At 39.9% G+C, this 27,886-nt stretch overlaps 1 protein-coding gene across 1 annotated transcript in view; it reads left to right on the top strand.

Annotated features, from left to right (window-relative positions):
- OTOGL (otogelin like) overlaps positions 1-27,886 on the top strand; it is a 129,280-nt gene that overhangs the window by 57,952 nt on the left and 43,442 nt on the right. Inside the window, exons 26-37 of the mRNA XM_074956177.1 lie at positions 973-1,127; positions 1,624-1,759; positions 4,264-4,383; positions 5,918-6,034; positions 8,357-8,513; positions 10,407-10,433; positions 15,708-15,875; positions 17,723-18,001; positions 20,265-20,382; positions 20,860-20,939; positions 23,133-26,161; positions 27,627-27,804. Coding sequence (XP_074812278.1) covers positions 973-1,127; positions 1,624-1,759; positions 4,264-4,383; positions 5,918-6,034; positions 8,357-8,513; positions 10,407-10,433; positions 15,708-15,875; positions 17,723-18,001; positions 20,265-20,382; positions 20,860-20,939; positions 23,133-26,161; positions 27,627-27,804 — 4,564 coding nt within the window. The remainder of the gene's footprint in view (positions 1-972; positions 1,128-1,623; positions 1,760-4,263; positions 4,384-5,917; positions 6,035-8,356; positions 8,514-10,406; positions 10,434-15,707; positions 15,876-17,722; positions 18,002-20,264; positions 20,383-20,859; positions 20,940-23,132; positions 26,162-27,626; positions 27,805-27,886) is intronic.

Here is a 27,886-nt window from a genome sequence, read left to right as displayed (position 1 = left end):
GCAACGGGTGACAGCCTCGTGTGTGTGTGTGGGGGGGACCCCCGCAGCTCCCAGCCACCATGGTGGCAGGAGAAACCATGGAGTTGCAGCAGCAAAAGTCACAGGTCATGGCTTTCGTGAATTTTTGTTTATTACCCATGACCTGTCCGTGACTTTTACTAAAAATAACCATGAGAAAATCTGAGCCTTACTTATGGGCCTCAAGTCATATGGACAACAGACAAACAAAAACAGTGGCTCTAATCAGCACACTTGTTAGCAGTTTCAGTAGTGGGGGACTGAATCATCATAGAGGCTGAATAACCCTCTCTCATCACCTCTAGACCCAGTTTCTTTTCTGCCGCATACTCTGGGTGTGGGCAAAGGGAGTTCTAAAATCAAAAGATGGACAAAAACACACACGATAATTTAAAAATCTTACGATTTTTCAGCCAGTCTAATGATTTTTTGGGATGTGAGTCATAATTTTGAGCGTTTGTGGTGGGCAATAGTGAGATTATCTACCAATCCATGACAAATGGTTGGTAGACTTCTTGTTTTTGAAAATGCAATAGCAACATGTTCTCAGACTGCATACTTTTTAAAAATTCATTTTCATTGCTGTTTATAACATAGCTAGACTTTGATTACCATATTGTGCTAAAATAGATTTTTTTCTGTGTACAGTCAATTTTTAAAATATAAACCAAACTCTTATTTAATTAAAAATCTAATTTTAGTCTAGGCTAATCCGCAAATTGTTAATAAAATCCTCAATAATATAAAATGACTGGAAGATGCATTTAATAGTTCTTTGTGTTTAACTCTAAGCTTTGAATCAAAAGAAGGTACGGTACTGGATTTAAAATCCCTTTCTTTGATTGATACCTCTTTACATGGCTTTTCAGTTTAAGATGTTTAAGCTTGAATTTATCTGCTGAAGTGAAATGTAATTGTATTTGTAAATAAAATGATTTTTTCTTCATGTTGCAGAGTACAGACAACTCAAATGTATCTGTAATCGCCCAAAACAAGAAGTGCTTTGACAATGACATTGTTTGCTCAAAGAGCGTTTTGATCTCTGTTGGAGACACTGAGATTTATTTTAGTGAACCTTCTGACAAACAGGTTAGTTATTCTCTTTCCTTGTTTGGATGACCCTTTCACGTACATATCTGAAACATGCAAATTTAATTTATTAAACTGAGTCTCATTCAATCTAAAGTATCAAAAACTTCCAAGCTTGATGTAGCTTGGGTCCCCATGAAAATTCTATTTGTTCACTGCTTTTTCCAGCCCCCTTTCCCTTTCTCCTTCCACACCCATATTGGTCCCACTGGGAAGACTGCTTCGCTGCTGCTCCTCCAATGGAGCCAAGGAGTTTTTGAATTAGTTTGTTTCTGTCCATGTGCTTTTGTGACGGAAGGCAGCATCTGAGGCAAAATAACTACAAATAAAATAAAAATTCTTAAAACAAAACAGCTGAGGCAATGCTCTCTAGTTGCTCAATAACATGTTAGGGTTAAGCTATAGTTTAAAATACTCTTTGGGCTAGTTATTAGGCTGTATGTCTTGGTTGTATGCGTTATAGAATTGCTGTTGTAGATCTTTCACAAATATCCATTTCTGACAGAGGACCGCAAGGGGACAGGAAAAAAACCCAACATATCAGCTTTGGAAGGCTGGATATTATACAGTGGTACACTTTCCAGAACAGGAAATTACAGTCCTGTGGGACAAGAAGACAACGATACATGTCAAAGTTGGACCTCGATGGAAGGTGAACCAAATTGTAAACTTGATATTGTATACAGTGTATTTTATATTACAAAGAGGTTCATTCATACTGAAAGAAATACAGTGTGGGGTGGAAATATGGGGAAGACCTTGGAATTCAGGGCCTTGAATTAACATTTTATCTTTGGGCTCTTTTGAAACTTGTTTTAGATCACAGAGCAAAGATGGATCCAAAGCAGAATATTGGATATAAACTCCTTGAATTTGGATATCCTCCCTCACCCCCCGCAGATATGAACCTCATGGCTGAGGCCATTATGTGGTCACAAGTTCTATGACTTTGGTGGTCTCACTCTTGGTGTATATTTATCAATAATCTAAAACCTTGACACAATTTAGCAGAATTCAGCCCAAAACATTCTGCTAAGAATCTCAGCTGGTGTGTTGTAGGTCAAGTAACAGCAACATTTACAGCAACAAATAAAAAATTGAATGCTGGCTGCTTACACTATTCCTGGATCAAACTAGCACCGTCATTCTTTAATTCTCATAAGCAATAATATAATGAAATGATCTCGAATTGAGAAAAATAAATACAGGCCAAATTGTGATTTCATTAGGAGTTCTTGTGGAATAAATTACTATTTGGCATAAGCAAGTGTGTCAGAATCTGGGTTGAAATGAATAACAAGTGCTCGTACAGTGTGAGGGTTACACTAGATATTGACAGGTTTCAGAGTAGCAGCCATGTTAGTCTGTATTCGCAAAAAGAAAAGGAGTACTTGTGGCACCTTAGAGACTAACAAATTTATTTGAGCATAAGCTTTTGTGAGCTACAGCTCACTTCATCGGATGCATTCAGTGGAAAATACAGTGGGGAGATTTTATATACACAGAGAACATGAAACAATGGGTTTTACCATACACACTGTAACGAGAGTGATCACTTAAGGTGAGCTATTACCAGCAGGAGAGTGGGGGGGGGAGGGGGAGGGAACCTTTTGTCGTGATAATATCAATATCTTTGCTTGTCTTCTAATCATAGGAGCATTACATTGGTAAAGCTGTTTTCAGTCAGGTTATTTTTGTAATTCAAAGATGTTTCAGGTAGTAGCACGAAGCACATTGTCAAGCATACTATCACAGATGGTTTCAGTGCTCCAAATGCAACTGCTGACTTCTGTGGAATAATCAGTATTGTCTTTGTTTTTAATTGACATCCCTGGCAATACATTCCACTGGTCTCCTGTGACATTCGGGAGTTAGTGTGCCCCAAATTAAGGCAAGAAGAGACTGAGATGATACAGTTTTAGAAGAGTCAGCTCAGTATATTACATACTCACATTTTGGGATTAAAATAAACACGGGCAAACAACCCAGCCAAGGAAAAGGATATAGAAAAGAAATAGGAGACACTCTCTGAGCGCCTACCAAGCTGTTCTCTCAGGGTATGTTTAAATTGCGGTCAGAGGTGTGACTTCTGCACATGTAGACCAACTAGATATAGCGTTGATCTAGCTATCGCCAGTAACAATAGCAGTGAATTTGCAGCAGGACGGCTGTACCAGCCCACCCAGTTTCCTGGGTGTATACTTAAGCAGCTAGCCCGTTGCTGCCAGTGCTGTTCTATTCTGCTCTTGTTGTTCAAGCTGGCTAGATCAAAGCTAGCTCAGCTTTGTCTACACATGCTGCAGTCACATCCCTGACTGCAGTGTAGACATACCCTCAGTTTCAACCGTGAATGCACACACTCAGAAAGGGGTTCTGAAGGGGGCTCCCTCAGCGAGAGGAGTTATAGTGCCCATACAAGGACACCAATACATCACACGCTTCTCCCCCTCACACACACCTTTCTCAGAGATTTCCGCTCAAGCAAGAAAGGGCCTGCAATAGTAGGACCTAAAGAAACAACAGTTTATTAGAATGAACCCAAAGCACTCTGGAGTCTGAACGTCCATCATCTTGATTGTATTACTGAACAGAAAAAATAAGTCCTCTTCTTTATATATTCATTACTAGCGCATGCCCCAATATTAAGAGTGCTACAGGTGACTGGCTTGCACATAACTGTAAATATGAATGCCCTTGCTATTCTAACTTGGATATAGGCAGAAGGTCTTAATGATCATTATTTAGTCAGGCTCCAATGGTATGAGGTAATGTACCAGAACTTTTGGTTTTTGACTTGGATCGTACAAATGTCAGCTTTTAGAGGGAGTTTTGAAGAGACCCCAGTCCCTTCATTCAGTCAGAAAGTAAAGATACGTTCTGGGAAGCAGAAAATAGAATAAAAAATGAAAATATAATTTTCTGCTTTTAAAACCTTTAGTTTGGAGGTCTAAATATATTGGCACTTCAAGTATCATCAAAGTGTGGGTCAGGGTTATAATCACCCTGTAAACTTGATATTAAGGCAACATTAATTTAGTTTCTTCTCCCTTAAAACTATTTAAGAAGTAAAACCAAAAATGTTTGACCACTGTCAGTAATCAAACTGTAACTACAAACCAATCAAAAGATGTTTAAAAATTTCAATTTATGTTTTAGGGTAAATTAGCAGGTTTGTGTGGAAATTTTGATAAATACACTTCAAATGATCTGACTACATCAAACAACATGGAAGTGAGAAATGCTCAGGTTTTTGGAGAGAGCTGGGCAATAGGACAGGTAAGTAACATATCTGTTCACCAACTTAGAAATAAACAGTATGAAAAGTTAATTACTGTATACACTCACTTAGAGTGCTGACATTTTCCAAATTGCCAGTCAAATGAATGCATGGGAGGGACATTTGGATACTTATGGAAGAATCTTTGTCTATAAACTTTACATGTGGTATAAAGATACCCCTGTATCTCAATAAGTAGATGATGTTGAGTTTAAGTGAAAAACCAAACCAAGTCTATTTGGTTGTCTGAAATTTAGTACATAACCAGCATTGCCTGGTAAAGTTAGGAAAACCTTATTAAAAGGTCATCTCCCAGCTAAAGCAGAATTGTTCCTGATAGTAATTTTCTAGTATTTTGTCCAGACTAGTTTTAAAATTCTCAAGTGATGGAACTTCCATCGTTATTTCACAGCCTAATATATCGCCCCAAAGGGAAATTTTCCTAAATTTTCCCTTTCTTAATTTTCTTCAATTACTACTTTGTTATAAACCTGTGTGTCACTGAAATAATTTCTTTCCCTCCTTTGTATTAATGCCCCCAACATTTGTAGACTGATATCATGTCTCTGCTTAGCCAGCCTGTACATGCTTTACTCTCTTTAATCTTTCCTCACAAGGAAATCACTCTAGTCCCCCTCATTATCCTTTCACTTTGTCAATATCTTTCTGGTAATGTGGTAGCCATAACTGAACATGGTATTCTCTGTGCAGCTGCATCAGATGATCAGAAAAAGAGATCATAATGTTCTGCTCCATGATGTACTGCCTTTGCTTACAGAGCCCAGCTTGCTCTGGCTATTTTTGGAGCTGCATACTGTTGCAAAGTCATGTCTAATTTCCTGTCTGTGATCAGCACTAGGTGTCTGTCACCCTTGCTGCTTCCCAGATTTTTCTTTCCCACAATGTGTACACACTTTGGATGAACTTGCCTTCAGCAAGTTGCGTGTCCTTTTGTTAAACTTTCCTGCCCGTTTGTTTTTCATTTTGAAGGAGGAGATTCAGAAAGGGAGTTGAGTATCTCAGTCATTTTTGAGTTATCATGATGATCTCTGGCTCTTTGTTTTTTATGAGTTAATCTGTTCCTACTGCTGCTGCTTCTTCATTTGAATTTATAGGGCTAAATCATCCCTAGTGTGATGCCATTTAAAGTCAATGGCAAAACACCAGGGATGGATTTGCCACATGATGTTCTGTTTGTGATATTACAATTGGTTGCCCTGGAAACGATTACACTGTGTCACAAATAACAAAAATTGTCTTCATGTATGGAACATGAACATATGAGTTCTTAAAAACAAAAAGCAAAGGTTCTTTTTTATGCAAATGTTTTCAATTATAAAACACAGGAAAGGAGGGGGCAAACATATTTGCTGTTTAACATTGTTTTCTCTGCTCCCTGGCAATGGGAGTTTTGCTATATCCCAAAAGTAAGTCTCTTGTAAAACAAACAAAAAAAAACCAAACAATAAAAAAACAAGAACAAAAACATAGTTCATATAAATAGTGTAAACTCATTTTGTGTTTTTTTTAAAGTGTAAAAGCCCAAATGAAACCATAAAGCCATGTGAAGTGCATCAGAGCAAGTTCCCCTATGCCAAAAGGGAATGCTCAATTTTGTACAGTGATGTTTTTGCCCCTTGTCGAAATGTGGTAAGTTAATACTTTATTAACTATTCAAAGATGAAGATATTGATTCTGAATCTCTGGTAGCAAAATATTCAAGAGTAAGTAATGAATTCCTTGTTACACTACAACTCAATCTGAATACTCTGGAAGACATTGACTCAGGCCCTAGTGCTGCAAGGATATCTGTGTGGGTGGACTCCTGTGCTTGTACAGAGCTCCTTGCAAGATTGGAGCCAACATCTGGATCCTAAAGCTATGGGACAGTTGGTGGGATTTTCAATATTATTAGATGTCATGGACATGACCCTCTTTCAGATAACGGAAAGTTTTGGGTTACCGGTTTGGAAAATCAAGTTTCTACTGTATTAGTGTATTTGTACGTGATACCTACAAATTTCTATGTTGTTAACTAAGTTTAAGACTATTCACATGCATCAACGGATTCTGAAAATTTGAAAACCACAAGCGTTAAATGCACATGATAGGAGAAGTTGAAGACACATGTATAGCTTTATCTCAGGTAGTCATTTGTCCTGCTCAATCTTTATATGAGGATGCTGGGGGAGAGAGTGAGAAGATTTGGACGTCAGAGCCATGACAACGTAACTGACTGGCAACTAATCTTTTTATCAAATGTGTGGTGTCTTGGCTTTGCTGGTACCTGGCTGATAGGGGCTTGGATTACTGCAAGTTGTCTAAGGCTCTGTCCAGACAAGGTGGAGATGATGCAGATAGCTTGAGGAAAGTGTGGCAAGGGAAGTCTCTGATCCCATTAATAAGGGTGTTTGCTGAGCCTTTATCAAATAGTTTGTAATCTGCATGTTTGTCCGGATTTCTGATTGTATCTGCCTTCTCAGGTGCCTTCAGTTACCAAAAGGACCTTTTTACAGCTAGTTTGTGCTGCTGCGGTTTACTGCTATTGGTAGCTGAACTAGATAGATTAAAGCTAGTTCGAGTATGTCTACACGTGCAGGAGCTGGAACAATTTGTGGGGGTGCTGAGATCCATTGAACCAAACTGTAAATCCTGTAAATGATGGAAACCACTTCAAGCCAAGGGGGTGTGCCCCTAGTTCCAGCACCTATGTACACATGCTGCAGTTACGCCCCTCAGCTGCAGTGTAGGCATTGGTGCTTGCCACAGACATAATGAATGGTATCCCTATCAGAAACTGAATCTCTTGACTTTCAGGGCCTGGTGTAAAGGACTACCAGTTTCGGTAAAGCAGGCATTCTAAGTTATTGATTGTGATACAATTTCTGTAGCCCTAAAATGTGTCACCAATGATTGATTTAAAACTACTAAACTAATCTCCCCACTGTTTAATATTTCCATCTTTTAGATTGCAGTAAGAATTTTTTATGATGGTTTAAGGTTGCCTCAGCCCGACAGAAAGGGTTATTTTACAATTCAAATTGCAGAAATAATGCAATAGTTTCTTTCTTTTTAAGTTTTAGAGTTCTGAATGGCATGGGGAAGCAAAGGGATGTGTGGGCTAATGCAAATCTGGGGAGATATAAGACAAATGAGAGAGAAAATCTTGAAAACACAGAAATATTTTACTTTTGTTTAAATAACAACAGCTCCAAATATGCAGTCACATTTTCTCAGACGTTCTATTTCTTGCCAGCAAACTACACTGATTTTTTTTTTAAAGTAAAATAAATCAACTTGTAAAGTCACTCAGCAAGCTCTTCCTCTCACGTTGTTATTACAGCCAGGGTCTTGATATTGTTAACGTAAAACTACAGATATTACACTAGATGGCAGTATTTGCCTTATAAAAATAGAAAATCACAAACTTTGGCTAAATGTTATAGCCATTGCAAATGTTCATAATCATTAAATAGCAAGAGTGTAGGCAGGTGTACCACATGAACTTTGATATACACTTTTAGTTTTCTAGACAAGCAACATTGTTTAAGGCAACTTGAAAGTTGTTCAGTGTTCTTCATCAAGACTTCAACACCGTATTGGGGGCCTGCAGCTGTACAGTACTGCTACTGTTGGGAATCACACCGGGTGCAATGGCAGGCCTCCCTATGAAGACAATGGTGTTACTGTGTGTGTGTGTCTGTGATTGTGCACAGTGGATGTGGGGACACTACTGCAAGATCTGTCAGTGCTAGTCTGTGTGGACAAATCTAATTATACCTATGTTAAAAGACAAAGTAATTTACCCAAGCATTAGAAAATGTTCAGATTTCTATGACAGACTTTGAGGGTTGAATTCTGCTTTCTTTCTAGACACAGAATTCCATTAGAAACTGGTGGGAGTTTTGGTGCAAAGTGATGGCAAGGTGGGACCCAGACATTCAATTGCTTTTTTTCCCCTTCACTTTTCAGATTGATGTGACTTCATTTGTCAAAAATTGCCATACAGACACATGTAATTGTAATCTTGGTGGGGACTGTGAGTGTTTGTGTACAAGCATTGCAGCTTATGCTTACAAATGCTGCCAGCAAGGTGCAGCAATTCATTGGAGATCTCCCTCTGTCTGTCGTAAGTACATGATTGATCATGTCCCCAGAAACCACAATAAAGAAACACTGGATTATCTGACTTTTTAATGATCGATTTTCTGTTAACACATAAGGAACAAGAAAAGATTAAAGTTCTCATTGACAATACAAATGATCTGAAGTGGGATAGGAGAAGCTACAATATATATGTGCTTCTGCTCTAAATTTTTTATGCAGTCCATGCATTAACAAGTTAGTCTTTTAGAACTGGATTTACAGCCCTCTATAATGAAACTGGCTATGATCACAATATTTTTGTATAGATCCATCAATGGCTATTAGCCAGGATGGGCAGAGATGGTTTTCCTAGCCTCTGTTTGCCAGAAGCTGGGAATGGGTGACAGGCAGTGATGGATTAACTCTCCTGTGGGCCCGGGACTAATAGATTTGTGGGGCCTCCCCATACAAGTCTTTTTCCTAATTTAAAACAAAATGATCACAATTATGGCATCGAGGCTATTAACGCTATACTAAACTTGCCTTTTAATTAACATAAAGCCATTTTGTGGTTACATTTCAGTCTTAAAACATGTAGAATTATAGTTAAGTTAATTCAAAATAGCCTAGTTCTTACCTTAGAACAGCTGTTATATTGGTTTCTTTCTGGGAGGAAGTTTGGTTGCAGGAGGGGGCTCCAGCCTGGGGCAGAGTGTTGGGGTGCAGGAGAGGGTGAGGAGTGTGGACTCTGGGAGGGAGTTTGGTGCAGGAGGGGATTCTGACCTGGGGCAAGGAATTGGGGTCCAGGAGCGGGTGCGGGGCCTGGGAGGGAGTTTGGGTGCAGGAGGGGATTCTGACCTGGGGTTGGGGTGCAGGAGGGGGTGCAAGGTGTAGGGTCCGGCTGGGAGGCGCTTACCACAGGCAGCTCCCAGCCGATGGTGCAGCAGGGCTCAGGCGGGCTGCCTGCATGCCATGGTCCCACACAGCTCCCAGAAGTGGCCGGTTGCTGGCATGTCTCTGCGGGGACAGCGTCTCTCCGCACACTGCCCGCAAGCGCTGCCCCCACAGTTCGGCCAATGGGAACTGCAGGGATGGTGCTGGGTTCTGCCTCTCTACCATGCCCCCAAGCCCCCACAGGGGCTGCAGAGACGTGCCAGCAGCTGGCTGCTTCCGGGAGCAGCGTGGGGCCACTGCATGCAGGCAGCCTGCCTGAGCCCTGCTGCGCCGCTGGATTTTTAGCGGCCTGAAGATCGCGATCGACCGGCAGAGGTGCCAGGATCGACCAGTCGATAGTGATTGATGGGCTGGTGACTACTGAATTGCATGTAATTACGGATTTATTTTTGCGGAGCTCACCTTAGCCCGAGGCTCTGGGCTGCAGCCCCTAAAGCCCTTGTGTTAATCCGGCCCTGGTGACAGAGGATGAATCATTTGATGATTACCTGTTCTGTTCATTCCCTCTGGGCATCTGGTATTGGCCATTGTCGGAAGACAGGATACTGGGCTAGATGGAACTTTGGTCTGACCCAGTATGGCTGTTCTTACGTATACCTTTGTCCTTAAAGTAGCCTCTATGTTAGAGTATGCTATTTTTAAACTCGCATTGTGAGTTTGCCATCAGACTTGACATATTTTACATCTAACTTCACTATGAAAAAAGACAGGTTTCAGAGTTCTTCAATGGACGACTCAACAATGGGTAGTTGGCGCTTTAAAACAGCAGTGCTGACACTTCTAATTGAACACAGATGTGTGTCTATTAATGAAATCCTATGGAAATAGAGCCACTAATTGAAACACATTAAGGAACACAAAACTTTCTTTGATTAAAGTGAATTACCATGCTGTGACCTTGACTTATGGTGTCTCAGCGTTGTTGACAGATATGAATTTTGTTGATGGTGTTTAATGATGTATCTATTTTGTTCTCTTTCAGCTTATAATTGTGAATATTACAACCAAGGTACGTAGTATTTATGTAAAGCAAAATATTTCTCTATTGGATGCATCCTCATCTCTCAAAATAGCTTGATGAATGTATTTATTATTATAAACCACACTGTTTCTTGCCATACCATATGACCCTCTATATGCAAGAAGGAACCGTATTTTGAAACAATAGTTTAAATATGCTTATCCTCTCAATTAGTTCTGTGCAGGATTTAGCTTCTGTTATGGCCTGTGCTAGAACTTAGGCTTGGGCATGACTTTTGAAAACAAATTTAAAAAATGTTTTTCAAACCTTGCTTTCTCTAGTATAGCCAAGATCTCTGTGTTCTGCGCCAGAGAAAAAACACACAAGCCTTATTTACAAAGACATGTTTCAGAGTAGCAGCCATGTTAGTCTGTATCCGCAAAAAGAAAAGGAGGACTTGTAGCACCTTAGAGACTAACAAATTTATTTGAGCATAAGCTTTTGATCAAATAAATTTGTTAGTCTCTAAGGTGCCACAAGTCCTCCTTTTCTTTTTCACAAAGACATGTTACCTACAATCAATCTCTCTCTCTCTCGACCTCCTACATACATATACTATGTATATAATATATGTATGTAGGAGGTCAAATTCCTCCCAAGTCAGTATGGCTTGATATTTCTCTGGTTAGTGGAAGTTAATGGTTTCTCCATACTTCTGTTCCATTAATATGTAAGATGTCTTGAACTATGCACCAGCAGCTCAGCTAGTTAGCAAACTGACACCTGTGGGACTTCCAAGGGTACTGAGACAATGGTTACAGGGATACAGGCCTCACAGTGATTAGCTAAACCACTTGTGTCTGTCATCTGGGATGTAACTTGAGATATCCTGCTCTAAAAACACAGCCCTCAACCATCTAAGCAAAGAAAAATCTCTGTTAGCTGTAGTACAGTAGTGCTAGAGGTTGTCTCCTTTCTGGGCCTCCAGCCCCTGCAATTGGATTGCATAGTAACAAACTCTTGAGTACATTAGACATTCTCAACCATTAGAAGGCAGCAGTGACATATGTTATCCAGAAATATTGCATGTCCTTTGCAATATTTGCCCTTCCATGCTAATATCATGATGTAATTGTACTGCTCTCTTGTAATCTGATCCTTTATTCAGAGGCAGGCTTTTTCCCTGCTTCACCCAGCCTGGACTAGAGGCAGACTAACATTTCACTGGAAACAAGTGTGTGTGTGTGTGTGTGCGTGCGTGCGTGCGTGCAGCCTTTGCCTTGTCTACTTGCCATGGTCTTTTAATCAGAAAAGTCTAGGTCAGGCTGAATTCAAAGTAGCTTTTGCCTATTTATTATTTGCCAGGGCTCACACTACATTTACACATAAACCTAAAAAATCTTCCCCTCCTCTACGCCTTACTCCATTATGGAAGATATCTCACAATATTTTCTCTCTACATGTCCATCTATTTCATGGGACTTCTCCTATATGAAAGCCATGAAAGCTTTTTTGACGTAAACAGACAAGCATATTATTAAGGGATTCAAACTACTGACACATTAGTGTACAAGCTATGTGGTTTGATGTTGTTATATATGCTTATTACCATTTTAACCTTCACTGCAGTGAACTGCCTTTGTAGACAGTGAAATTATAATTATGTTTCTTACAAAATAATTAATATCAATATATACTGATCTCCAATGATACTGTATTAAAATGAATCTAAAAAGATAATTCATTCAGTGTGAATTATAGCAAAACTGGAGATCTGAGCTTGTTATAAGCTTTATGAATAGTTCTCACTCTTAGTAATTATTTCCTCATTATAAAAGTTTTTGTGCATGGGTGCATCCAGACAGGGATTGCTCTGACTCATCAAGAGGTTCTACTAAATCCCCTGCTTGCACTATTTTAGCTTGCACTATTTGTCCTGTTTATTTTATTGCTAATGTTTCTACTGGGTGATATTCTGTGATATATGTTATGCTGGATGATAATACTGTTCCCTTCTGGTTTAAAAATCTAATAGCCCTGATCCTGCAATTTGCAGTGTGTAGGTGGACTGCTGCAGCCATGCAGAGCCATGTTAACATCAGTGGAGCTCTGTTCATGCATTGTAAAATGCAAGATTAAGGCTTATCAATTTACTTCATATTAATAGGATAACAAATATTTTCTGTGAAAACATCATAGTCCTGGTACTTTCAAGAATGGTTGCTTAAAATGACAGATATATTCATAACAAACTTCACCTTCATGACTTCATCTATTAGAACTGCATGGCATGCTTCTTGGATCCTGGAACCAAGACATTACACAAGAATTGAAATCTTGGCTAGATTCAATGGTATCATTGCATAATGGTGTGACATTACCCAGGGTACCATCTGGACTGTTGAACAGCTGTTTCACTTCAACCCTTCAACCTGGGGTGGCTTTTACACGGGTTCACTGTGAGAGCAGCCACTCTTGGTCTGCTCACAGACAGCCTCCAGCATGTAAATGACTCCCAGTTATACTGTATGAGTGCTATAGCCAGCCACTCTGCAGAGCAACTCCAGCAAATTCCCAGTCCCAGATTCCTCCCCCCAAAATGTGCATCTGAACTGCCCAGCCCTCTCTTGGACAACACAAGCTCATATAAAGTCCGTCATTTTATTAATAGAAAATAATATGCACAAATCCTGTTATCTCCAATGGAGTTTCCCAAACACTGGTCTACGTAAAACAATAAAACAAGTTTATTAACTACACAAAGATAGATTTTAAGTGTTTAGAAGTAATGAGACATAAAAGTCAGAATTGGTTACAAGAAAAAGTAAATGCACAGTGACTCACTGAGGGGAGTGGGCAGCTCATGCCTGTTTTGGCAGCAGGACCCAGCTGGCTCTATCCTCTAGAGGGGCCCATGGGGCACAGTGCCAACCGGAGCTCCTCCCGCTCCGTCCCCCTGGCCAGGGCCTCTTGCTCCCACAGGCTTCAAGTATTTAAATACCCGCGAGTGTGGCCAGCCAGGTGTCCAGGCCAGGGCAGGGCAGCAGCGGGGAGAGCATGCAGGGTGTCTCCAGTGGTCAGGGAGGGGAGGAGGTGGAGAGCAGCAGGCTGCTGCTGTGGCAGGGTGAAGCTGTGCCCCGGCGAAGCTGTGCCCCCCTTTCCACTCCAACCGCTGAGGAATCCCTGTGCTTGCCCAGACACGCATTGAACCCACACCAGTGCCCTAGATACAGAGGCATGAACAGTTACAGCTCAAATGAGCAATATCGGCTCCTGTTTGGGTCCCTGGAGCAGTCCAACTGAGAGTCAAGGTTCTTCAGCCCTAGTGCCTGGCATGACCTCTACAGTTCTGTCTTTTCAAGCAGTTAGGCACTTGCAGGTTTCCAGGCCAGGTTCAGTTAGTGTGTCTCATGGAGGCTTCTCCTACAATATCCTTGTGATCCCTTTTTTGGGTCAGGACCACCAGTTTGAGAAATGCTGAGTCTTAAGGGCTTTACATGTTTATATTTTGCCATTTTAAAATCCATATTCATGGTTGTTACAACACCATGACATTTAAGATTTAAATATCTGAAACCGTGAAATTCAAGATTTTAAAAATGCTATGACCGTGAAATTTACAAAAATGGACCTTGAATTTGGTAGGGCCCTACCCACAGGGCAGGGCCTGGCTCCTTGCTCCTGCAAACAATGCACACAATCTCAGAACAGCTCAGGTTTGGCCTGGCTGCCCTTCCCTTCTGATGGAAGATGGTGCACAGGCAGGCCAAGTTTGAGTGAGTGATGTTGTGTCCTGATGGATCATAGTGTTACTACTTTTTGGCCTGAGTGGCTAGCCAAAAATTCAGGGTCTTGCAGGCTGTTCCAGTTATGAGGAGAAATTGATGATGCAGTCTGGTACCTTTGAGGCAATCTTGTTTGTTTTCAAAAAATGTAGAAAGTCCTGTTTCCCTGATCATAGGAGGAACCAAAAGCAAAAGGAGATCATTTCTTTGCTTACAGTCCCAAACCTGCTAGCCAGCACCAAAACCAGATGCCACCTCTGTAGACTTCTCTCAATGTCATGCACCAGGCTTGTCCAGGCTGTGTCTGGTTTACTGCCTCTTATCTCTCTGTTTTTTGTCTTGTCTCTTTCCGAGTCTGTTCCTGTGTGTTCCTTCCCTCACATCCTTACCCAGAACAATACCCACTGAACCTTCCACCCATGTAGTTCTAATTCCTGGGCAGATTCACATATGCCTTTATTTTAGATGGTGCTGCTACGAAGGAGCGTAACCATTTTTTACAGCTATCTTAAATGGAGGGCGGTGGTTATGCTCAGCAGCGTCAATTACATTTTGTGCAACCCACAGCAACAGCAAGAAGTGAAACCTTGTTAAAAATGGTACATGTTTGTGAACTTTTCCACCAGAGCAACATCAGCATCAAATGTTCGCCTCATCAGTGTTCCTGTAGTTGACAGCTGTAGGTCAGCAACTTGGAACTTCATGTCTACTTCCATCTGGCCTTACTGGATAGATGCAGAGGTCAAATTCAATGCCCATTGGGGAATAGTAGTATTACAGTTCTTTAATTATTTTATTCCCTATTTCATCATCTGTGTGTAAATATGACACCTTCAGTTCACCACCAAGAATGGGGATATATAGAAGAGGAAATTTCATGAAGAACAAACCTGGGTTACTGACTAGTAAGTGCAGTTATTGAATATATCCATACTTTCCTTTCTTGCATCTCACTTGTTTAGAGTGTTTGTATTCTGGACAGGAAGTGAACTGGGGCAAGGGAATGTTGTACCTCTTGCATAGGGTATGTCTACACTGCAGCAGGGAACATGTTTCCAAGATTGAGTAGACAGACACATGCTAAAGCTCTGCTGAAAACAATGGTGTTGCTGGGGATAGCACACAGCACAGGCTAGCTGTCTGAGTACAAACCCATCCAGTCCCAGGTACATACATGGCCAGCTAGCTCAAATTGCCACTTGTGCTACGCACAACTACACTGCTGTTTTTAGTGTGCTAGCTATATCTATTTACTTGAACTAGGAGGCACACTCCCAGCTTCAATGTAGACATACTGGTCTTAGATGCTGTCTTGGACCGAGATCACGTTGAGGCACATGGCCCCGTTCTAAGTGAACTGCTTTTAATAGTTCCTGGGTTTTCTTACCTTTGTGAACAATTCCAAGTGTGGGAAAATAATCATGGCAATATATGCCACCAGTCGTTGGTGGTAAGTACCTGAGGTTTTGCTCTTTTATATAAGTAAATCAATAGATTTTTCAATTTGATTTTGTTTGTTTGGTGTTTGTTTCACTAGGCCTTGGAGAAGGACCATATATTTTGGCAAGTTACGGACAGAATGATACTGTCATAGGAGCTAACATTACCAGCAGAAAGCTATTTCCTTTGCCTAGAATCAGTACATATGAAAATGTGGGATTTAGTTTTATGATAACTCCCGGCCTTTTCAAAGATAAAGACTTATGTAAGTATACTCAATATTACAGTAATGACAAAGACTAGTTTTAGAACTATATGTATCAGTTACTCTGTTACTTAGTTCTAAGTTTATTAGTTGTCTAAAGTAAGCTACAATGATTTTTTTTTTCAGTTTGTCCTTCATGGAAAGGAACAAATGAGAATGGAGTAGTCAGTTGCAAAACTGATTTTTCCGTACAGTTTCAAGAAGAAATATAGTGCATTTAAAATACATTCTTGGAAAAATTAACTTAAGGCTTTAATGCTAAATTTTGCAAGAATATATTTTAGAAATGCAGCAAGGTCCAAATGAATAGAACAGTTTTTGTAAGGGAAATTTAAGTATCTTGTGCAACTAGAAATAGAAGTGGTTTGCATGGGTAAATATGAAATATTAGATATTAAAAATGTTTACAAAAGTGTTTGTGTCCCCAGTTATAAACAAACCACCTATGCTATGCTTATTAATGTATATCTTCTTCCTATTTCTGTTTGTTCACGCTGTGCAAATAATTTTTAAAACTTTCTCTGTCATTCAAACCTACATAGTGACCTATGTAACTAAAAATGTTAATATATAAAAGTATTTTTCCTTCTCTCAATCCCTTATATATCCTGCACCACTGAACTCAATGGGAGATTTGCCATTAACATCAGTGGATGCAGGCTCCTATCTATCACAGTTTGTGAAACCAATATCTGCAAAAGGGCCATCTCTGTCCTGAGATTTCAAATCATGTTTAAGAGAAATTGAGATATATTGGCAAGGGAGAAAATAAGTTTTTTGGATGACATTTGAAAATAAATGGAAAGGTGATGAAGTAGAAGGATGAATGAAGTCTAATGAAATTCTCCAGCAGATATAAAATAGTACAGGTAAAATGTTGAGGTGACTGAAAGCTGAATGAAATCCATGTAATATGTGGACATTTTAAAAATTACTGTTAGGGATGAGATAATATCTCAATGAAGTAAGGAAGCTGCATATTTTTACCCATGTTATTTGAACCAAGCCTTTTTTGAGCTTCTCAAATGTTCAGAGAAATGATTTCTTCACTTTTGATCTGTCCACGACCAGAACAAGAAGTGATTAAATACAACTTTCCTGATGGCACTTCTGGCTGTGACTGGATGTAAAAGTGCCTGAAATCTAAGGAGAGAAGACTTTGTTCTCACAAAATGTGTACCCTGATTTTGCAGCCAAAAGAAGTTTGGACAAATTATGCTTACATAATTAGAGCTAGTGGGAAAATTTCTGGTAAAACTAAGAAAATTCCAATTTGGTAGAGTGAAAGATTTAGCTGAATATAGCACAGATTTGAAGAAACTTGTGTCAAAACACAGCAGAGCACTAGGACTGTCTGTCTCCCTGCCTCTCCCCTAGCTCCAGGGATGGGCAGCACCTCTCAGGCTCCCAGAGTTGGTAGCTAGGTAGAGGGAGGCAGAGTGACCAGGCTCTCAGCCTTTCTGGCAGCTGGCCAGAAGGCTCTTGTCCTGGAGGGCAGAAAAATCCTGTTTTGGTTTTCCCAAAATGAAATTTTATTGAAATCCCATTTTGTGAAAACTAGCATGTTTTTTAATGTCTCATCTCACTTTGTGACAAAAAATTTTCTCAAAAAGGAATTTCCTTTTTTCAGTCAGCTCTATATGTAGCTGAATTTTCAGATTTTTATATGAACTGAATCAAACTGAATTATGGGTCAGTATTGCTATTTTCTACAGAAAAATGGGAGAATTTTTGTGAAGAAAAATAGTTTAGACATAAACTTCTCAATAGCTAATGTGTAGTCCGTTGCCTCTGGTTTTCTGGTGTGATAACCTTCTCCTGATTTCTTTGTATTTTTTTTGTGACAGCTCTGTCTCTTGTTTCCCTGGAGTCTGCTGAAAGACCAAACTACTTCCTGTATGTCCATGACAATGAAACTGTTACTTTGGAACAGTGGTCGGCAAGTTCTTCATTTCGTAGAAGAGCTACATTCTTCCATCACCAGGGCCTCTGGATTCCAGATTATAGTGCATTTGAACTTCACAACAAGAAAGGCTTTTTCATTATATTGACAGCTTCTGGGATTAAAGTGTCAAAGTATGATGATTCAGAAGAATTCAAACATACAAGTAGCTTTAGCATTGAAGGTAAGTTGTACATGATCCCAAAGGATACTGTACAGTTTTGTTCGAGTTGTCTTAAGGGGGTACACATGAGTGCATCATCTTCATCAATAGTAGCAAATATTTGTACTGATTTCCCCTATTTGTTTTTGAGTTTTTTCCCCTCTGAGTCGAGATGTTATTGATTTCCTGTTTTTGTGGTCATGAATATTGCCTTGACAGCATAATTCAGTCATTGATAATTGACTGATAATTAGTCAGATTGATAATTATTTTTATAGGGCTGTCGATTAATCGCAGTTAACTCATGTGGTTAACTCAAAAAAAATTAATCACGATTAATCTCACTGTTAAACAATAGAATCCCAATTGAAATTTATTAAATATTTGTGGATTTTTTCTACATTTTAAAATATATTGACTTCAGTTATAACACAGAATACAAAGTGTTCAGGGCTCACTTTATATTATTATTTTTGATAACAAATATTTGCACTGTAAAATGATAAACAAAAGAAATAGTATTTTTCAGTTCACCTTGTACAAGTATTGTAGTGCAATCTCTTTATCATGAAAGTGCAATTTACAAATGTAGGGTTTTTTTTGTTACATAACTGCACTCAAAAAACAGAACAATTTAAAACTTTAGAGCCTACAAGTCCACTCAGTCTTCTTGTTCAGCCAATCACTAAGACAAACAAGTTTGTTTACATTTATAGCACATAATACTGCCTGCTTCTTATTTACAATATCACCAGAAAGTGAGAACAGGCATTCGCATGGCACTCTTGTAGCTGCCATTGCAAGGTATTTACGTTTAGCCAGATATGCTAAACATTCATCTGCCCCCTTCATGCTTCGGACACCATTCCAGAGGACATGCTTCCATGCTGATGATGCTTGTCAAAAAAATAATGCATTAATTAAATTTGTGATTGAACTCTTTGGGGGGAGAATTGTATGCATCCTGCTCTGTTTTACCTGCATCCTGCCATATATTTCATGTTATAGCAGTCTCGGATGATGACCCAGCACATGTTGTTCATATTAAGAACACTTTCACTGTAGATTTCACAAAATGCAAAGAAGGCACCAATGTGAGATTTCTAAGATAGCTACAGCACTCAACCCAAGATTTAAGAATCTGAAGTGCCTTCCAGAATCTGAGAGGGACAAGGCATGGAGCATGCTTTCAGATGTGTTAAAAGAGTAACACTCTGATGCAGAAACTACAGAACCCAAATGGCCAAAAAAGAAAATTAATCTTCTGCTGGTGGCATCTGACTCAGATGATGAAAATGAACATGCATTGGTCCACACTGTTTTGAATTGTTATTGAGCAGAACCTGTCATCAGCATCGATGCATGTCCTCTGGAGTGGTGGCTGAAGTATGAAGGGACATACGAATATTTAGCATATCTGGCACGTAAATACCTTGCGACACCAGCTACAACAGTGCCATGCTAATGCCTGTTCTCACTTTTTGGCAACATTGTAAACAAGAAGCGGGCAGCATTATCTCCTGCAAATGTAAACAAAACTTGTTTGTCTGAGTGATTGGCTGAACAAGAAGTAAGATTGAGTGGACTTGTAGGCTCTAAAGTTTTACATTGTGTTTTATTTTTGAATGCAGTTATTTTTTGTACATAATACTACATTTCTAAGTTCAACTTTCATGATAAAGAGATTGAACTACAGTATTTGTAATGGGGAAACTGAAAAATACTATTTCTTGTTTTTTTACAGGGCAAATATTTGTAATAAAAATAATATAAAGTGAGCACCGTACATTTTGTATTCTGTGTTGTAATTGAAATCAATATATTTTAAAATGTAGAAAACTTCCAAAATATTTAAATAAATGGTATTTTATTATTGTTTAAAAGCGCGCTTAATCGCAGAATTAATCGTGATTAATTTTTTTATCGCTTGACAGCCCTAATTTTTTAATTTGGAAATGAATTTGATGTGTTATAACAAGCAAACAAAAGTTCGCGTATTGTTTAGTGAGCTATAGATATTTTTTCTGTTTGCTGGGTGAGGCAGTAGTATTGTTCCTGAAATCTACAGCACATTTGAGTATATGTACTTTTTCCTTTAATACTTCAATATTTTTGAACTTTCTAGAACTCCTTGGTTTAAATACTCACTTATAAGAACACTATCATTCATTTGGAAGTTTTTGGGAGTCCACACTTCATTTCTACTATCGACTTGCTATTACTGTAATATATATCCTAGAAAAGACTATCAATCTATAAATACCATGCTTTCCTTCTTTCTCAGATCTCCATGCATCAGTGCCTTATAGGAGGATGTGTGAATGGAGATATGAACCTTGTGCTAGCCCCTGTTTTAAAACATGTAGTGATCCTGAAGGAGTAGCATGTAAATTTCTTCCACCGTAAGTCTGATTGAACTATATATCTCCAATATAATACTATTATATAGAATGCATATGCTATCATTTTTAATAATATATTATAATATATACTAATCTTTACTAACCAAAAGTTCACTTCAGTGGAGTTATAAGAGGGTTGAATTGGCCTCTTGTGCCTTGTAAAAGCAGGTGTGCACATGCCCATTAGATGATTTTACTTGATACATGTTCATGTTTATCTGTGGGTAATGATCCATCAGAATGAATGTGGAATTACTCTTTGTCAATCTCCTACTGGCTGCATCAGGACTTCAGAAGTGTATGTGTGTGTGTATGTGTGTGTGTGTGTGTGTAAGCTATACAATGGAGGGGTCTCAGGATTCTTTGTGTGGCAGGGGCAAAAAAAGGAACCTTAAAAACTGTCATTTTGTCAAACTGAACTAAGATATTGTAGATTTGCCACTTTTTCTAATGTGATTTTTTTGGGTTTTCTTAAAGGGTTGAAGGATGCTTACCGTATTGTCCTAAAAATATGATCCTTGATGAGGTGACACTTAAATGTGTTTATCCAGAAGACTGTAAGTACTTTCTGCAGTTACCAGTAAAGTTTTTTATTATATAATTTATTTAGTGCTCATGACCAGTGCGATGGGTTGGACCGCCCGCCCCTCCCATCTGGGATGCCACCTGATGTACTGTGGTTTCACTGAGCCTCTCCTGCTCCACCAGCCTGGATTCCCTCTCCCTGTTTTGCTGAATTAGGCTCTCCGGCCTTTTATAGCACACACACATAGTTAGGGCCACACCCAGCTGCAGACACAGACTGAAGTCAGCTCTGTGTGAGAAGACTCACCCAGCACTAACATGCACACCCCTTTTGGGAGATAAACCCAAAATAATGCTGTCTTGCACTGTATAGAAAGAGCTGCACAGCGCAAGCTCATAAAAATTCACCCTCTCCCTCAATGTGGAGAGAGATGTGCACAGCTTCTCTCCCCGCCCCCGATATCAATTGCACAAACTGGGTTATGTTATAAACAAGAAATAAGTTTATTAACTACAAAAGGTAAATTTTAAGTGGTTGTAAGGGATACCAAACAGATCAAAGCGGACTACCTTAGTAAACAATCAAAAACTGCAAACTGAGCTTAACACGCTAGACAGGTAAAATATTAATTAGCAGATTCTCACCCTGAGTAACAAACAGGCTGGCAGATTCTTAAGGCACAAGTTGCCTTGGCTTTCCCAGGTTTTCATTAACAGGCTAAAAATCCTTCTAGCCTGGGACCATCAGTTCCCACAGTTCAGTCTTTGTTCCTCAGATGTTTCCAGGTGTGTTGTTGCAGGGAGAGTAAGGTCCCCCCATAATGTCATTTTCCCCCTTTTATATCTTCTCCCAACTTGCTGGAAAGCTCTTTTGCTGTGATCTGGGTCAAACAGTTCCCATTGTGTAGTGCTATCTCTGAAAGGTTTCCATTGTACCCAGTTCCTGGGGTAATCCTTGTGCTTGTGTGCATTTCCTCAATAAGTCATCAGCATTGTCTGGCCTTTTTACTGTTGTACCTGAAAGGCTGCTTGTGGGCATTTTAAACCTCACAACATGTTTCAGCAACACATGCATAGCCAAACTTCACACACGACAATAGCACATACAATCCTATGAGATATTATGGTCTAGGAGATCAAGACTTTTAGAATGACACCTCACAAGGCATACTTTGTACAAGTCATATCCTAATGACAAGTACAGTGGTGAATACTGAGGTGTCAGGGTGTAACAACCAGATTGAAAGCTCTAGAAAATAAAGCCCATATACAGAGAGAGGGAGAAGAAGAGGGATATGCATGCTGTACAGGCAGTGGCTGCACAAGTTTTTTTATGCTTCCTGCAATAGTGCTACCTCCTTCACTCTGGCCTCCCTGATACGTGCATCACTCCACTCCAGTCCATCCAGAATACAGCTGCTAAAATCATCCTCCACATCTGACCGTGTTGAACACAAATTCAGTTCCTCTTCTGTCACTTCCAGTGTGTTAAATTGAAACCTCTTGTCCTTGTTAAAGGCCCAGCACAACTCTGCCCCAGTTATACATCGATCCTGTGTTTTTACCATGACCTCTTGTTACCTCACTGCCAACCTCCCTGCATCATTTGCTACATTTTTTGGGTGATGGTGGGGGGTATTTAAATAGCCCAGTGTTCTGGATGCTTAACTGCTGGCGTGTGGCTATCACATCATTCCTCTATTTGTGGATAATGCAGTGATTAAGCATTATAGTCCTTTTTCTTCCATTTTAAAATAAAGTCTTTGTATTTTGTATTTTTAAACTAGTTATGTGATGTCTAATAATTACTAATACAAAGTAATCTATTATAGTGCATTACTGTCCAAAAACAGAAAAGAAAACTGTATATTTTTAATCCAAGGTCCCAAATATTCTGCTATTCTGTGTTTGCAGAATTTGCTATAGAATTCACTCCTTGCTGCATAATTGTGCTCCAGAATAAAAGCTTTCAATTAGCATATAATAAAAAACCTTGCTTTTGGGTTTGTGAAGAAAACCTTACAAATGTGAGTTGTGTGCAGCTAATGTCGAGTTGTCCTCGAGTCTGCAGATATCCTCAAACAATGCCTTTGGGGGCATACTGTGGTTATCTTTTCAGGGAATTTAAGCTGTCTAAGAATAGACTGGTTTATATTTAGATAGATGTTGCTGTTTTGCTCTTTCTTTAATACAGAATAACAGTGAAACATATGTTTTCTTTCCAGGCATACCTGTGATACCTACAGAGCTGGCAGCTGGAACAAAAACCCAGAGGACAAGGCCCACTGCATTAATCTTTCCTACAATTGTTACTACAGAGAGATTTCCTCAGATGCCCCCTATATTTGTTACTGCAGAAGCTGAAGCTGAGCCAACTCATACAATTGTAACTACCAAAATAACCACAAAGATAGACACAACTTTAAGAGGAGCAAACACTACGGCAGAAACTCTGTCAGACTTTCATTCACTGGCATCACCTCATACAACTACTTATTTAACTGATTCATTACCCATTTCAAGTACAATGCAGTCTTCCAAAGTAACCCACAGCACAGCAAGCCTGTCTGTACTGCCCAAGCCTGTATCTTCAACAGATTTTCCAGCTACTCTTCAGACGTCAGCAGTCACATTAAAAACGTCCCCTACTGCAAGTCCGACAGTGTTTATAACCTCACCCATTACAACTATGGCAGTTCCATCAACACCTGCTTTTACTCTGCTAACTGCAAGTCCTCGTTCTAGACCTTCTGCATTACCAATGCCCACTTCTTTAGTGGTAACACCATTTTCACTTGAAGCAGGAACTGCATCCCTATCTACAGCATTAGCAAATTTATCCCCTGGACCAGCCTTTGTCACTACTGAAATACCTACAAGGATCTGGGGAACCAGAAGACCTTCCACAAGTCATTCACAACTGCCAAAAACATCCACAGTATTTTCTTCATCTGCTTCATTAACTGGAAGAACATCTTTTTCAAGTCCCACATTCTTTACAAGCTCACGATTAATATTAACTGAATCTCCTTCATCACTATCTACTATGACTGAAAGAACCAGGTCGACTGTGGGTCAACCTATATTTCACCCAGCTTCTGTTTATGCCCCAACTTCAACTGTTTTTCAAACTCCCATGGCTATTTCTAGATTTACTAGCTTTGAAACTAGTCCTCCTCCGTTAATCACAGCTTCATACTTGGTAACAACTCAAGCCACCTCCCAAACTACTTCTTCATCTTTAAGAACAGCCAGTTCTTTAACTGGAACTTCAGTACCTACATTTTTATCTTCAATGGACATTTCAGTGACTCCCTCCAAACATATAGTTCCATTAAGCACAGACACTGTTTCTACTATCCCACCTCTGACTGAAACTTCATCTCCAGTTGCTTCTCAAATCCCTACAACCATGAGAACAACGTGGTCTTCTTTGAATCCCCTTGTAACACACACAATGTCTACATTAATGCTTCCTCCAATTACATCCCCCAAACCCAAAGCAACAGGAGAAGTCACAGTTGTCTCAAAGAGTCTTTTCTTGGGACCTTCCACTACTTCAGCATCTCTTCTAGCCACTCCTCAAATCTCTGAGATGTCTGTAACAAGTAAAATCTCAACAGAAAGTAAAGATGCACTACCCACTGATGCATTTCCAATATCAACTATTTCTAAAAGGTTGACTGCATCCATTAGTTCTACAGCCTTCCCTTTCAGTACACCTGTATTACCCATAAATGCCACATTAGGTACTTATCAAATGGCAAGAACCACTTCAAAAATAACAGAGTACCCTATCAGTCCACATTCAGATTTCAAAACTGCCTATGTGGTAAGAAGTACAGACACTTCTTTAACTTCCAGAGAACTATCAGGAGCTAAACTGTCTTTTACCAGTCCATCCACATTACTTACAATGTTGTCATCATCAAGACCATCTGTTTCACAAGCCTCTGCCATGACATCCCATACAACAAGTTCTTCAGTGATTCCCACAGTAAATAGGACATCTGCTTTGATATCAAATATAACTCTTACCCAATCACCCATTGTATCCATGGGTACACAAGAAATCTCAAGAAGCCCACATACAGAACTGGCAACCTCTCCCGTGGGTATTTCTACATTAACTTTAGGCACAAACATTTACATAAGTCCTTCAGCAGTTCCTAAAACTTCATTTGCACTACCTCATTTATTAACTTCTAAAACTCCTAAAGTCACTTTGGAAAGCTATTCCAGTATATTCACTACTACATCTTCACCCCCTTCCGAGACCTCCCATGTATCTACTGTATCATTAGGAACAAATATATCATTGAGTCCTTCCACAGAATATGAAACAAGAACTTTTGTACCCACTGAAATAGTCACTCACTCCACAGTGCCATCTGTAGCACTGACCATGAGCACAGCTTTGAGTACTACATCCTTAGTGCCAACTTATGTCACTATGAAAACATCAGTTAGTCCTTCAAGAAGTTTATTAGTTACTCCTGCCACCACCATAACCCCTAGTGCTACTGCAAAATCCACTGAATCTTCTGTTACTCATGTTGAGCTTTACAAAGCCTCTAGTTCAGTGCCAGTTCCTGCTACCTCTCAAACACATATGTATCCTTCACCTGAGACTTTACTGGCATCTGCACATTCCCTGGTTTCACTGAGTACTAAAGAAATGCTAAAACCTATAGTTATGAAAACAACTGGTGCCATGACTGCATTCTCAGATCTGAAGATTACACCTTCTGCAGCTTCAGACCTTAAATATGCAACCTCCATTGGGAGAACTGCAGACACTATAGAAAGTAGTCAGACTTCACATGTACAAAAAAATATTACTAAGACAAAATCTACAACTACTGAGAAATCTTCACTGCTACACTCAACATTCTCTTCTGTTCAGACTACTTCCTTGCCCAGTCAAAGCAGCATAACTTCAGGAAAATCTGTCTCTATTTCTGAAGTCTCAGATGTAACGCTGTCAGATTGGTCCAGAATTCCACCACAAAGAACAATCAAACCTTCCTATAATCTAACAGAACCAGAGCAAGTGGGGATTGGAGAATCACAGAGCACCACTGTAACAGATTCATCTCATTTCAGTTATGCAAAGGTACTGTCTTCTACCACAGAACCTGTGGAAACACAAACTTCACTGACAGACACAGACATGATGATGAGAGTTACAGCTGACAATGCTTCATATGGCACAATGATACATACACTGATGTCATCTTCCTCAGATTGTATGGTATGATCAATTTTATCTACCCATGGTATACTCTAGGTATATTGCTTTTTAATCTGTTTTTCTCTACCACTGGGATGGGAGAGGTTTTAAATTGGATAAAATATTTTTCATTTTTCTCTCTCTGTTTTACCTTCATATTGTCTCTTTATTTTTCTTTGAAGATTGCCTGCACATCCATGCTCTTGGGTGCACTTAGTGTACTCCACACATTGGCTGTTACTGAGGAACAAAGCAGGGTTATGTCTCCTTATATGCTTGTGGGCATGAACACTGGTTACTGTGAGCAAGTGTGCATCTGGACTCAATAGCCAATGCTTTCTACAGGGCTCCAGTGCAGGGGTGCTGGAACGATTTTTATAGTGGGGATGCTGAGAGCCATTGAACCAAACTCTAAACCCTATATATAACAGAAACCACTTTGAGTCAGGGGGCTCTGCAGCACCTCCTCACCCCTAATTCCAGCACCTATGCTCCAGTGAGGGGTGTGGGTGTGTGTATGTATATATGTACCCAATGCTGTCGGTGTATGAAAGCAGACCCTGGAAATACACTGATAGGCGAATAACCTATTTTTCTGAGATTATTGGAACAAATACAAGGAGCCACAAAAGAACAAAGTGCCTCCAACATCTTCAGTTACTCTGTCTTCAAATGATAGAGCTCTTTTCCCAGTTTCAGCAAAAGATCCGTGCCCATGTCACAATTTCAAGGATTAATTGGAATTCTGTGTTTTTGTTGATTTTATTGTTTGTTCTTTTTTATTGTCTTTAATTTATTTTTGCATGTATTTGGGCACCATGGCAAATTTCTGCCTTGTCCTGCTCAGTGTCCTCAGAGGCAGATTAGGGGTTTGTGGGGCCCTGGGCCAGAGCAAGTGGGGGCCCCTCCCTACCCCTTCTGCCTGCAGTCCCCCCGCACCCTCCCCAGCGCTCCTACTGGGGAAATGGGGTCAGGGCATGGGGGCTTGCCCCACCCCTCCCCCCCGCCCAGCACTCCTGCCGGGGAACTGGGTCAGGGTTCAGGGGCTTCCTGCTCCCTGGCAGGAGCGCTGGGTGGGCGGGAGGAGCAGAGCAAGCCCCCGTGCCCCAACCCCGCACCCCAGCAGAGCACTGGGTGGGCAGAGCGGGCTGGGGGCTAATCTGCCACTGAGTGTCCTGGGGGATGTGGGAGAAGAGTACTGGGAGTCTCTTTCCTTTCTAGCCTAGGAGCATGCAGAGTATTAACTTGGTGGATTCTTGGGTGATAGATGGAGACCCGTCTAGTGCATCCAGTTGACCTCTTTAACCTTAAATGGGCATGGATAGGTCTCTGTGTGCTTTCGGATGTTCAAAAGCAAAAGCTGTAGGGAGCTCATGTTGTAGCTAAACTCGTGTGGTGTAAGAATATTCTTGTCCATGTCTCTGAATTTAATTTTTGAATATACAGAATGCAATGCTCATTCCTATTTTTCCTTTCTACATAACAGCCAAGATACATTGAACCTGTAGACAGATGTAGCCAGTATGTATGCATTAATATGGGATGGATGTTGTATAACGTTTCAAGGAACTGCCATAAGAACGTGGAGAAACCTGACTGTGGTTTTCGAGGAATGCCAGTTCAAGTTAACAGTGATAGTTGTTGTCCAGAATGGGAGTGTCCCTGTAAGTCATTGTATTGTTTATGTTACATTCTCAAATGTGAAAGATTAAAACTTGATTATGTAAACATCAAAATTATAAATTA

Source organism: Natator depressus, chromosome 1, assembly GCF_965152275.1.
Source record: "Natator depressus isolate rNatDep1 chromosome 1, rNatDep2.hap1, whole genome shotgun sequence".
NCBI classification, from domain to species: Eukaryota; Metazoa; Chordata; order Testudines; family Cheloniidae; genus Natator; species Natator depressus.
Note: the sequence above shows the minus strand (reverse complement) of the source record. Positions and strands in the feature narration are given on the sequence as shown.